The 13,331-nt window shown below is 43.2% G+C and overlaps 1 protein-coding gene and 1 long non-coding RNA gene across 3 annotated transcripts in view; both read right to left on the minus strand.

Annotated features, from left to right (window-relative positions):
* LOC147600029 (uncharacterized) overlaps positions 1-13,331 on the minus strand; it is a 686,528-nt gene that overhangs the window by 164,855 nt on the left and 508,342 nt on the right. The gene's annotated exons all lie outside the window — the stretch shown is intronic.
* Positions 4,580-12,375, minus strand: COMTD1 (catechol-O-methyltransferase domain containing 1). 2 transcript variants are annotated; one of them, XM_086752273.1, is made up of 7 exons: positions 12,247-12,375; positions 10,224-10,357; positions 8,631-8,736; positions 7,646-7,752; positions 7,324-7,378; positions 5,742-5,875; positions 4,580-4,967 (listed from the first exon to the last, which is right to left on the minus strand). In XM_086752273.1, the coding sequence occupies exons 1-7, from the start codon at positions 12,326-12,328 to the stop codon at positions 4,815-4,817; spliced, it is 771 nt and encodes a 256-aa protein (XP_086608399.1). In that variant the 5' UTR covers positions 12,329-12,375; the 3' UTR covers positions 4,580-4,814. The 2 variants fall into 2 exon arrangements, with proteins under 2 accessions (XP_086608399.1, XP_086608397.1); XM_086752271.1 differs by having other exon boundaries at positions 7,646-7,764.

The following is a 13,331-nucleotide window of genomic DNA, read 5'->3' on the forward strand; positions in this document are numbered from 1 at the left end:
ATAAAGAGAACACAAGCAGGGATGCAGCTCACTGTGCTACTACATTGTCAAAAAGGAGTCAGCGGCAAGTTATGGCAATTGCTGCTCCTGGCACCTGGACATCAGTAAGACTGCAGTGCCTGAGACATGGCGTGTGCCTGTTGTGGTTTAACCCCAGCTGGCAACTAGGCACCACGTAGCTGCTTGCTCATTATCCCACCATGGGATAGGGGAGACAACTGGAAGAGTAAAAGTGAGAAAACGCGGTTGAGATTAATACAGTTTAATGGGTAAAGTAAAAGCCGTGCATGCAAGCAAAGCAAAACAAGGAATTAATTCGCTACTTCCCATCGGCAGGCAGGTGCTCAGCCATCTCCAGGAAAGCAGGGCTCCATCACACGTGACAGTTACTTGGGAACACAAACATCACTCTGAATGTCCCCCCTTCCACCTTCTTCCTCCAGCTTTATACGCTGAACATGACATCATATGGTATGGAATATCCCCTTGGTCAGTTGGGGTCAGCTGTCCCAGCTGTGTGCCCTCCCAATTTCTTGTGCACCCTCAGCTTACTCATTGGCGGGGTGATGTAAGAAGCAGAAAAGGCCTTGACACTGTGTGAGCACTGTACAGCAGTAACTAAAATATCCCTGCGTTATCAACACTGTTTCCAGCACAAATCCAAATCATAGCCCCATTTCCCCATGAGGAAAATTAATGTTACCCCAGCCAAAACCAGCACAGGGCCTTAGGAGGTATCTGGAGAATGTGAGGAGCTGCTCATGCTTCAAATGAGGGGATTTGGATGAGGTTTATATTCATGTTTCTTTCCTTGTATCCTAAGGGCTTTATCACAAAAAGCTTGCTAATAGTCTTCCATGAGCAGCAATTCACAGAAAGTGCTGTCTGTGTGTGTAATGTGGCTAAATTCAAAGAGATTAAAAACACTTCATGAGTTTGTTAAAGGAAGGAGGGACAGCAGTCCTGGAGGTTCAAATGCTTCTAACTTACACTACACCCAGCAGCCCAGTTTTCCTGTAGGAAAACATCATCCATCAGCGTGAGAGACTGATGATGCTCCCTTCTTTATCCTCTGCATGACCTAGTGGGATCAAAGCTGCAGTGCTGAAAATGCAGAAGAGAGCCATAAGCATGTCTGTGCCTGGACAGTGAGCCGTTTCTCTTTAGGGGGCAGCCTTCTCTCTAGATTTCTGAGCACCTAATCTGAGTTCTGAGTGTTTTCCATGCTGTAGGTAACTCTGAGCTCTTGCTGTCTTTTCTCTGGGTATATCGGAGAAGGCCAGCACAAAGCGGGAGCATGGTGGCACTGCTGAGTGAGTGTCGCTCGCTCATTTAATGAGCTAGTGAACATGCAAAGTTTGCCCTGAAAGAGTCTTCTGTTCACTTCTCTATCACCCATCCAAATATCACACCACACTGTTTCAAATGTGACATCTTTGGAGCAAGGACTGAGATACCTGACCAGCAGCTACGATTACAGGCTTTCATTCTCCTGGTGGCTTCTGGAAGTTACTGCACTAGGGGGAATTTTCGTCGGTGTTGTTTTTTTGTTTTTTTTTTGTTTTTTTTTTTTTAACATGCACCTTCAGTCTCATTTGTTTCTGAGCCAGTCCCAACTGCACATTTGTCACGTGTTGACCTCTTGTTGCAACTAGAAGAGATGCCAGCGTTGCATGGAGAGCTGCGTGACAGTGTTTGGGCAACAGCTGTGCCCCCACGTCAGCTCCTCTTTAGGAGTAGGAAATCCTGAGCCTCTGCAGTGCGAGCAGTGGCTCAGGCAGGTGTGTTACCTGGGAGGGGTGAGCAGACACATAAGCTCCCATACGTGATCTTGCCATTAGAGAGAGACAAAGACTTATACTGCATTATCATGTGGTCCACTCTCACCACCTTATGAAAGCTTAAATTCCCATTGTCCCCACAAATTCCTCAAAGCTGATTCACCATTTGAATCAAACCATAATTATGTATTATCAGCAGTCACTTTATAGTAAGGTTGAAAGATTAAATGCAGTTAGCGATGATGAATTCCAGACGCGCAGGACAGAAGCTTGAAGAGAAGGCCAGCTTCTGAGTAACTACAAGATCGAGTGTAATGTATTCTAAATATTTGATTCAATTAAGCTTCCTTCTGCTCTTTGTTTCAGCTTACAGATGGCTCATCAATCTATAGTTTAGGGACACATTGCTGTTCTTTCTAATGGTAATTACGTGATCAGGATGGAGACAGGTTTGATTAAATGCTCACTCTATGCTCTGCATATTTAACGTGGAGCAGAGTCCAAAGCAGAGGCAAAAAGCTAGCTCACTGCACGTGGCTTCAGCCTCGGGCACTGGATAGGTCTTCCTCTAGCATAGGTGATGAAGACTTTGCCAGTTTCCACCATTCAAGGAACAGGAGTTTTCGAATTCATGAACTATAATTGTTTGTATCTGGTTTTGAATGTTGCTAAACTGCTATTTGACAGTTTCTTGTAAAAATACTCACTGAGATAATTTTTGCAACTTGGAAATTAGTAGAAAACAGTTACAGAGGCTGTGATCAATCTTCCAGTGACTTCCGTGTGTTTGGGAAAGGCCATCATGGTACTTTTAGGCCAGGGTATGCATTCTTAACAGCTGGAGGCTCGCCTGTGACAGCCTACAGCCTCTGAAAGCAGGAATATTTGAGAGGATGTCCCAGCTGTTAAAGTGTCTCATTTTGTGTTTGTAACCATTATGGTTTTTTGTTATCTACTTAAAAGAAGTAAAATTGTAATGTAGAACATGGCCAGAAGCTTTGTATGCAAATATATAATTATCTCATATATTCTTTTAGCCACTCCATCTGAGAGATATTATAGTCATTAAGACTTCGATAAGGTGTTATTTCATTTTCACAGATAAGAAAATTGAGGCACACAGAGGTCTGAAGCTCTGAGGGTAAAACTGTACCAAGAAAAAGAAATTGGGCAAGCCTTATGTCCTATTTAAAATCTCATTTAAGGGCCATATGCACCTTGTCCTGGCCTTCTCCCAGGCATGGATTTTACTTTACAGCAGAGTCCTCAATTCAGCAAAGTACTTAAGCACATCCTGATGTGCTCTGCTGAATCAGGGATTGAAATGGAAGTGACAGAAATAGAATTGAGATCTCCTCACTCATAGCCCCACTCTGAAACCACCAGGTGACGCTTCCTTTCTTCATCACTCCCCCACTAACACGAGTGTCTGAGCCAGGTAAGACCTGTGCCCTGAATGTCTGCCCCTTATCAGAACCCAAGCCACTTGAGTGAAATTTCACAAGTATGAGCAGAGTAGCCAGTTCTAACAATTTTGAGACTTGAAATCTTTGTCCCCTAGTGCCTTGTCCCCCATACAAGTGCATTTTTTTTAAGCAAATGGAAGAAGGATGCTCTTAGCTCTGATAGAGCTTCCCTCCAGCAGACTAATGAATCCAAGTGACCTTTTTCCTCAATGTATATATGATACTCTTCCAGTCTATCAGTTCCCCAAAACAGTAGCCAGTGGAGCTTTTGTCTGTAAAATGCTAGTTTAGGCTTCTTCTTTCATTAGATTTTTTTCTGTAATAAGAATTTCAGGCTGAAATAGCCTTAAAATTAGTTATTATTATTAACTGTAATTCACCATAGAAAGAAGTCACTAGCTGGATTCTTATTCTCTAGCTCAAACAGAATAAGCCTCCTGAACCCCTAAGTCTCTTTCAGTGGTCCCAGGTAAGGTCAGCTTTTTCAACTACTGTTTCTTGATCAAAAATTCTATATAATGCATCAGGATGAAAAAAGAGTAACCGATGACAACAGCAAACGAAGTTAACCAGGAGTTAAGAATACTGCAGGAAAAAATACTTTACTAGGGTGTGGAAAAAGCATTATTGTGTTACATGCTGCTTAGGAAAGGGAATCTTCTGCTTGTAGTAATTATTTGAATAGCCAGTTAACAGCTGTATTGCATCCTCATACAATCATCATTTTCCTTTTGTAGACTTGCCACCAATGCTCTATGCTTGCAACTTTCCAGGAAACAAACACCTAGCAAGTTGCTTCTTGGGTAGGCAAGTGGGAGGGAGAGAGCAAGGAGAAAGAGAGGAAGAACTGTTTTGGTTTTCTTCTTGCCTGTTTGCTCTTCCTCATTCTCACTTAAAAAAAAAAAAAAAATCTACCTGCACTGTTACCTAGGTTAAAGAAACCCAGTTCTTGCACACAGGTTTTAGGGAGTGCTCTGTATTGGAAATCCTGTTTGTCCTTTGACATGTTTTTAACAACAACTCTTTTGTATTTGAAGTTTCTTATGTAGTATCCTTCAAGGATTACCAGTGACTTTCAGTATAGTTAGTTTGTGAAGGCTAGCAATGTCCTTGATGTCATGTACAATTTCATTAAAAATCCACTTTTCTATTACAGCTTTTAACATTAGTAAACTCAACTTCTTTACCTTTTGATAGTAGGACTGATTATTCTGCTACTTAGTAGCCTCTTTTAGGACAGAAAATGACTTTGTTCTATTGACTCGCTTGGAACTCAGTCATTCTACAGAGGGAGATTTTTTCCAACCACTGTCTTACAAGGACAACTTCACGTAAGTTTACTTGCTTTATTACAATTAAAATAAGAAACCACAGTAGATTGCACAATAAGTCTCTCTTCTCAACTTAGCTGCCCTTAGGATCCTGCTGTTCCTAAAGTCTACTTTCCAACGCTATGCTATCCAGTGGAGATACAGGTTAAATAACCATTTTTGATACTGCTCCACCTGCATTTTTTCCTGGTGATTTTATGCTCCTTGTTGTTTCCCATCTGCTGGGCTTCCTCTGGTTACAACTTGAATGCTAATGTGACTCCATCCCCCATTGGAAGCATGCTGATATTAACTCGTGCATCTCTGAGAAGCTTCTCATTGAGGTGGTGGATGCTCTGGGTTGCCAAGTCATCCTTTCTTGGTTTTAGCACTCTTCCACCCCAAAGAACCTATTGAAAAAAGAAATGTTTTACACCTCATTAGTTTCAACATGTTCTTTGGACCATAAAGGAAGCTTTGGAAAACGTCCTGCATATTTTCTAGAAATTGATATTACTTATTGTATTTCAGATTTCTACTGGTCTCTGACATGGAGCTCTCATAAGCAAGTGGGATTGGGAGTTCACAGAATTGGCTAATTGTACTTCTACTGCAAATTAGAAGCCAAAATTAAAAAAAAAAATTGATTAAACACAGGTATTTTTAAAAGCCCCAATTCAATTGCCATCATAACCCTGAAGGGTTATTATGACATTTAACATCATTCTTTGTTTCTAGTAAAAGTTATTAATCGATAACTTATTAGTAGTTGCTAATTACAAGTGCTACCTTTGATCTTGTGTAAGTACTGGACAGAGTAGAAAATGCACTACAAGACAAATCAGAATAATACAAAGCATTCTCTGTAATGAATTACAAAAAAAAAAAAAGGTGAGTTTCTGTTATCACAGGCTGTTTATGTACTCACATGAATTTAACACATTACTTCCTACTTCCATAGGGTTTCAGTCCTTGCCTGTATTAGTGTTCCGTATAGCTTACTTTTGGAATTTATGTTGAATTTTAAAAGCCCCTTTTGTATCAAATGGAACAAACATGTTGCAATTGCCAACAGAGTTGCAGGTCAGAAATCATATTACTACAATCCCACTGTGACTTTTTTTTTCCTTTCCCAGAGGCAAAAGCAGTAACTCCCAGTGCTACTACACAACCGCAGTACTTACATTATCAATAGCTATTATTCCCCCTTTCTTTATGAGGCGCAAACATTTTTCATAGTACTCATTGCAGCTTTCTTTATCCGCATCAATGAAAGCAAAGTCAAAGGTTTCCGCTTCTCCACTGGCCAACAATTCATCTAGATGAGCAACAAAGTGAGTTGTTACACCCTGGTTAATACTGTGTAGGAGGAAGTAATCCATTTGTGTCAAAGTTCTTGTTAAATAATGTTTTTGGTGCCTTCACCAGGCAACTTATTCCTCTACAGCTAATTACTAGAAAAGCTTATCCCACAGAAACCAATCTAGACATGACGTATGCCATAAAACACTCAGTTACAGAGTTCTGCCTACTTGGAAGTTCATGGAGTAGTTCTAAAGCTGCAGGATACAGCTGGGACTGCTGAAAGGTGCAGTAAAACCAAGTCAAGCAGTTTGAAACTGGACACACTCTACACCTTCAGCTATTTTTTGAGCTGAGTGAGAAGAAATGTTTTCTTAAACGGATTAGGATTTTTCTCACATTTATGAACTGGTCCTAAATGCTAATCTCTCATTGATGATAAAGTGCCATGATATAGGTCATGAACAAATCCTGTCAGAGATCTTTATCACAGCAAAAGATTGCTAGAAGTATTCCCTCTCTGGGCCAAGACAACGGGAATTCAGATCTGAATTGTCCTAAATGGACTTCTTGACCAAGAACTCAAATCACTAGATGCGAAGGGGATGACTGCTGCCTCCCTAAGGTTCTCTGCCACGCCTTTCACCTGCCCTTATTCTCTGTCAACAGAGGACCTTGTCTGAAGCCTAGACAAAGCTGTCCATCAAACTTCAAGGAGAGTGCATCCTAGCGGACTGCTAATATTTGCCTCTTTAGAAAGGATGGATGAATTTGGAAGTAATACAAGTTTACAGATAGATCTGTGGATCCATCAAGCACCTTTGCTTGAAACCTTCTTCTGCCTCCTCCATTCTTACCAAAGTTCTTGCATTTTCAGAATATTTATTAACATCTTCTCTGCCATGCATCTTCTCTTTTTTTGAAAGAGGAAAGTAATTCCCTCTCTAATGGCCTTGCATGCTTTTGACACATCCTAAATTTGAACTTCTCTGGACACAATTCAACTGTTATACCCTAAGTTTTATATTGGCTTCTGTATTTTTTTCTGCACTTTAGCCCTTTCAGAAAACTCTTCCTGACAATAATAAAAAAAAATATTTACTTAGAGTGGACAAAGGATAAGAGAAATTGGGCTTTGTCTAATTAATCTGCTTTAATCAGCTTTCCCAGAAGCAGCTGACAATAGTACTTCATAGATTAATCAAGGCGATTGACAGGTCAGGTGAGTGACCAGTACAGCCCACCACACAGGACAAGCATTTTCTTCCTCTCTGCTAGCATGTAGGAAAACTATGAACTTATGAAGTTGTGGAGTTTTAATTTTTTTTTTAATATAAGAGAAGCTGTCTCACTGTTAGCAAAGGGATCCCATCCACAAGCATATTTGGTCTTAGATTTCATCAGCATTATATCCATCTTCTATTTCTAGGGGAGGGGAACAAAAGAGTATTTTCGGTTACTTACCAAGTGTTTGAACTGCTGGCTTAATCCGCAAGTCAATTTTATGCTCTACTCCTGCCTAGAATGAAAAAGAACAAAGAATTGATGAAAGTGGTCAACAAATAATCTGTTAGTAGGTTGCACTCAGGGAGTGAGTGGTGTTCAGGTATTTTTCCTATTATTTCTAGGTTCCAAACAGCACGTATTTGTGTTTCCAAATTGAACTGTCTCAGCTGCCTTTAATGACAGGAATGCTTCTATAAGAATGTGCAAGTCTAAGATTCCAAAATCCCTTGACATGCAAATGCAGCTCTCCCAAACATATAACAGAAGAGGTGCTACTTACCTCTTTCCACAGTGGTTTTCCAATTTTGACATAATCCTCATTTATATCACAGGCAATAACTCTGCCATTATCTGGCAGGACAAGTGCCATATTCAAGGTATTATAACCTGTGAAAACACCTAGGAAAATTGTAAGAGTCATTAACACCTACCGTATTGTGGAAAAAAAAAAGATAAAAAGTGAACTACAGGGCTCCCTTCAGGAATAAAAACCCCAAAGGAGTCATGGACGGCAATTTGGTAATGGACACAAATGCTTTCCCCCTCCATTTTAACATAATGGTGGGTTGGGAGAAATTTTTACTTTTTTTTTTTTTTTTTTTAAAAAAAAAAAATCAGTCTTTTAGCAAAGCTTAATGTCGGCTTTTTCCAAAAGTCTCCTGGACAGACAGGGCAGAGTCTCATCCTGCATCTCTGAGGAACACCCTTATTTAAAAGTGTAGCTAAATCCTGAGCCAAAGGGAATAGAACAGCAGCAAAATTCATCATAACAAGGGCATTGTAACAGCCAGGCCCAGAATGAAGATGGTGGGAACCCATACCTGACTGCTCAGCATCAGTCTGGCTTTGTGACAACCTGCTAACATAGGTGCGTCAAGGAAAGTGGATTGGATGCAGGGCTTGTGCAGCAAAACATTTCCTTCTGGCAAGAAACTGATACAGGAAGGAAAGAATACTCTGCCCTGCAATTGGTGCCTGACACTGGAGACCCAAGTGATATGTTGATCTCATTTTTTCAGATTGCCTCCAAGGTGGAGACATCCAGGCTGATGCGGGAATTACTGAACACACAGACAGACAAAGCAGCAAGTAAGTGCAAATCAGACGCTACTGTTCACTCTGTAGTTTGCCCATCTGTTTGTTGAGACAGGGATACAGTGCCTTACTCTGTTTAGACATCTTATCGTATGTAAACATGGCTGTATTTGGAGAAGCACAGCCAGGACCTTTATTCTACTAAAGAGAGGAAAAAGTGACACTCTTACCTATCTCAATAACTTTCTTGGCTTTAATGAGTTTGACCAGATTTGCCATAAGCTGAGCCTGGTCACAGGACACCATCATATTACTCCCTGGATGATCAGCGGTGAGCTAGAAAGGGGAAAAAAATAACATATCACAACAAACAAACCTCAAATCTTAGAAAAATATATCCTAGGGAAAAAAAACAGAGAAACCCCAGAAAAAACAGATACTCCAACCTTTCTCATTTCAGATGGCTTTGTGCTCCATCTATGAGACAGAAATTGGTTTGAATTTAACAGTAACTAAGGAGAGTGGAGTCTGTGTCAAGCAGTGGCTAATCATTCAAAGCAGTAATTTGCCCTAAAGTTACCATGGCTGTGGCAAACTCAGCAATAGTTATAACTGACGAAGAACAACAGAGGAACCTTGACTGGGGGAGTCCTTTATGTCTGTGTATTTACATAAACAGGTGCAGTTTGTTTCTTTTTTTTTTAAAATTATAATATTTGCATTTATGCCCTTATTCCTCCCAGACATGTAGGACGTTTTTATGAATGGCTAGGTTAAAGTCTGTTGCTGAAGGTCAGACGACGTGGTTCCAGCTACACAGTGCAGAGCCAGAGAAGCTGTGCCCATGTCAGGGTGGGAGGGCCCATGGCATGGAGGAAGGGACAGCAGAAGCAGGGCGGTGCAGTTGGCAGCTCAGTGGAAAGGACAGTTCTCCAATTTCCTTTCTCCCTCTAGGGCTCATTCTAACCAACCAGCTCCAGTACTTAATATTTAATTGCTTTTATGCAGCAGTAGTTTGTCTCACTTGAAATGACTCAATCCTGAGTCAGGAGTTCTGATGCTGGAGCCTGTTGGAGGACATCATCACCTGTCTGAGCTACAGTTTCCTTATAAGCCAACTAAAATGAACAAAGTCACCTGTTCAAATTAAAATCAAGGGCAGCCCAAACATGTGGGCTTGGGAGCCATGGATAAGAAGACATGTCTAAAACATGTGCCAGTACTGTTAAATACTGATTTGAGTAGCCATGAAAGTTGAAGAGTCTAGGTATTACCAGTTTAAAACAAATTCTCGTGTCCATGTTTTAGAATTTAATAGACTGGACAACTTCACATTGCTTCTCTTGTGTAGAAAGTGTATCCAAGGAAAGTGGATTTGACCAGGATTTCTTCTGGATGGATATCATCAACAAGTATAATATCTATACAGAGCAGTCTCTAAGGACTAGAAATCCAAGAAACCACAAAGAGTAGGGAGAGGAAGAAGATTTAAGCCATCTTTTAATGTACATTGAATAATGGTCTTCAGCAGTAAGTAGGATTTTGGTCTCTTCCTCAAGGGTCTGGCTTATAACACTAGCAAACACACGTTAAGGGGCTGGGTACTGGGTATTTCTATAAGAAACAGACAGCTGTACAGTTAAGGCTGCCTGTAGTCCTTCCTGAATGAGCTAGTAAGACCATCTATAAACGTAGGAGTGTTCAAGTAAGATGGAGCAAGGAATATCAGAAAGAGTCTAGCAGTTCAGGACAAGGCGTGGGCAATACCAAGAGGGCTGAGTGGAACACTGAACAGAAAATGTGTTGAGGGATGAAATACTGACCAGTCGCAGCTTCTTTAGGATTGGGTGTTCCCGCAAAGAGTGATCCAGTATGTACTGCCAGAGAGGACCGCTTTTCCCAATAATACTCTTGGATGATTTGGGTGTCCCAAAAACTAAAGAAGGGTATCTTTTACCTACCAAAAAAAAAAAAAAAGAATAATAAGAACTTTTGCCAGTTACTGCCTGCTTAAATAAAGCAAGCACTTAATTATTACTAAAGGTTAGAGAGTTCTTTGCCCTGAAAAATACAGTGAAAAAGGAAAATGCAATGTAGCTGGAAAACTCAATGGATTATAATTTTTTTCCCCCTGTTTTTAACCCCTGAGATGTCCAGCCCCAAGTCTGCAAAGGCTGAATGGGAAAGACTTGGGTGCTGTGTTGTGCAGTGGCCTGTGGGAAGGTTACAAGCTGTCATGGTCTTGCAGGACAAGTAACCACATCAAAACTCAAAGGGCAAGCATAAAGAGAGAAGTATGAATGAGGTGCACTATTTTCTTCATCTGAGGACCTTATTTTGCAGATGGACAGAGGCTGCTGGTCTTTAGGGCTGTCAGCTGATGCGTCTTCTCAAGCCCTGTGTTCTCCTAATGACAGTGTCCTACCCTCTAGCCAGGGAAAATCTGGCATTGCTCAAGAGCTTGTTTAGCATGAAACCAGTGTGCAAAAAAAGTAGGTGCTGAAAGCTGAAGTTTAAGGACTATTTCTTGTCTACTTAAATACAGAACTGATCTCAGCTTTGATGCCTAATGCTTTTACCAAATGGGGCAAATATTCTAAAGAAATAACAACAACAAAAAATTCAGTTGCACCTCTCCTGATAGTTGTTTGCTGTTAAAGAACACTTTTATTTATAATCTTCCAATAAATAATTGTTGTCATATTCTTTTTCAGACATGAAGACAATCTGCTATATGTCTAAATTATGCTCTTTGAGAATATATTCTATATTCTGAATCACTCCTTTATAATCCTTCATGTATAATTGAAGCTCAAACAATCTGATACTAAATCTTCTGATGTTAAATTTATTCACAGTGATAAATCATTGTTCTGCTTCTTAAGTCTGTTCTGCCAGGCTGGAGCACCTCATCTATGAGGACAGGCTGAGAGAGTTGGGGCTGTTCAGCCCGGAGAAGAGGAGGCTCCAGGCAGACCTTATAGCGGCCTTCCAGTATCTAAAGGGGGCCTACAGGAAAGATGGGGAGAGACTCTTCAGTAAGGCCTGTCGTGACAGAACAAGGGGTAATGGTTTTAAACTAAAAGAGGGTAGATTTAGACTAGATAGAAAGAAGAAATGTTTTACACTGAGGGTTGTAGAACACTGGCACAGGTGGCCCAGAGAGGTGGTGGATGCCCCATCCCTGGAAACATTCAAGGCTGGGTTGGATGAGGCTCTGAGCAACCTGATCTGGTTGGAGATGTCCCTGCTCCTTGCAGGGGGATTGAACTAGATGGCCTTTAAAGGTCCCTTCCAAGGCAAACCATTCTATGATTCTGTTTTGAGGTTTTTATTTATTTTCTGTTAATGGCTTTATTTTACAGAAAATGACACCGAGGTGTAGATTATTTCAGCAACCTGCCTGCAGTCCAAGGGGGTAAGCAAGCAAGAGGTTGCGTTACAAACCCAGCGCCAGCCTCCCTCCAGACCCGACGGGGGGCTCCCGCTTCCTCTGGCCTCAGGGCGCGGAAGCGAAACCCTCTCCAGAACAGAAAGCGGAGGCCGGGCCCCCCTTGGCGTTTCCCAGCTGGCCGAACCGAGGCGGGCGGGGGCCGGGTCCGGAGCGCGTCCTCCCTCGCCTTTGCTGGGACCTTGGCCTCGGACCCGCGCCGCGGTGGCGGGATTACGGGGAGCGGCTTGGGTCTCTCACACGGCCCGTCTCAGCCAAATCCCGGCACGCCGAGGGGGGTGCTCCCTCCACCGGGGGGTCCCGCCTGCCCCCAGAGAGTCCCCGCCGCCCCTCCCCGGTGGGGACGAGGGGAGGGGGCAGCCCCCGCCCCCCCCATGTGCGTGGGCGCCACTTACCTGCCAGCATCCCGGTGGCAAAGGCGACCCCCAGCATCGCCGTCCCGACGGCCACTTCTTTGGGCACGCTGAAAAGGGGCATCTCGGAGCCGGGGGGCGCGGAGAGCGGCGCGGCGGGAGAGCGCGACACGGCCCGGGCCGGTCACGGGGGGGACGGGACGGGGCGGACGGGACGGGGCGGGGCCGGCTGGTACATGGCGGCGGGGCGGGGCGGGTGCGCGGATCCCCTTGTACCCGCTCACCCTCTCGGAGCCGGCGCTTTGCCTGATTTTGGGGGCTTTCACACCACCCGGGGGCTGAGGGCAGGGGTCTGTCCCGCGGGAGATGAGCGCTTTCCCCGCAGCGGGGCGTCAAGTGACCAAACCAGCGCCCGGGGTCCCTGCCGCCGCCTCCTGAGGGGCCGGTGCTGGTGTGGCGGCTTTGGCTTTAAAACCCATCCCGGTGTTGTGTGAGCGGGCGATGGGCTCTGGTGAAGAAGCGCTTCACAGAAACGTGGCCCTCCAACGAGTCTAGGAAACGTGCTCTCCCCTTCCCATAGCACAGATGTGTTTTGCAGCTGAGGTGCCAGCAGATTCCTTGTCAAAAAGCATGTAAGATGGTGGGACTTCAGTCCTGTGACCAAAAGAACTGTGGGTTTCCAGGTGAAAAGGATCGGGGGAGATCCCTCAGGAGAGGTGGAATGGGGCCTGCTTTCCTCTGCTGCTGTTTCAGCCCCTTCTGCAGCACCTTCCAGGCAAGGTGCCCTGGTCCCTGTTCGACAGCCTGGTTGTTCAGGGATCTCCTCTCTGGACTGATCTGTCGCTGAGGGAATTGACATAAACCAACAGATACTATGCCATCTTTTTTTTTTTTTTTCTTAGAAATCAGGCTAAAAAAACTTTACTGTGCTTTTGTTTGATTATAGAGATATGTGCTGAAATAACCCTGCAGTGCCTTTTGGACGTGGGCCAGGGATTTGGTTTTAATTTTGTGAAGTGTTGGCAATATCTGGATTTTGCAAAACCCAAGCAAGATGTAAAGATCTATCATTTTGTTGTGCTACAGAGATGAAATTAGCAACATTGTATGCAGACCAGGAATACACA

This window comes from Chlamydotis macqueenii, chromosome 7, assembly GCF_036417535.1.
Source record: "Chlamydotis macqueenii isolate bChlMac1 chromosome 7, bChlMac1.mat, whole genome shotgun sequence".
Taxonomy (NCBI): Eukaryota; Metazoa; Chordata; class Aves; order Otidiformes; family Otididae; genus Chlamydotis; species Chlamydotis macqueenii.

Bases quoted from the DNA above. Each gene is read 5' to 3' on its own strand.
- COMTD1 (XM_086752271.1), bottom strand. From the start codon at position 12,328: ATGCCCCTTTTCAGCGTGCCCAAAGAAGTGGCCGTCGGGACGGCGATG. The intron at 10,358-12,246 runs GTAAGTGGCGCC...TTTTTTTGGTAG, and splicing joins TGCCACCGGGATGCTGGCAG to GTAAAAGATACCCTTCTTTA. The intron at 7,379-7,645 runs GTAAGTAGCACC...TTTTCATTCTAG, and splicing joins GAAAACCACTGTGGAAAGAG to GCAGGAGTAGAGCATAAAAT.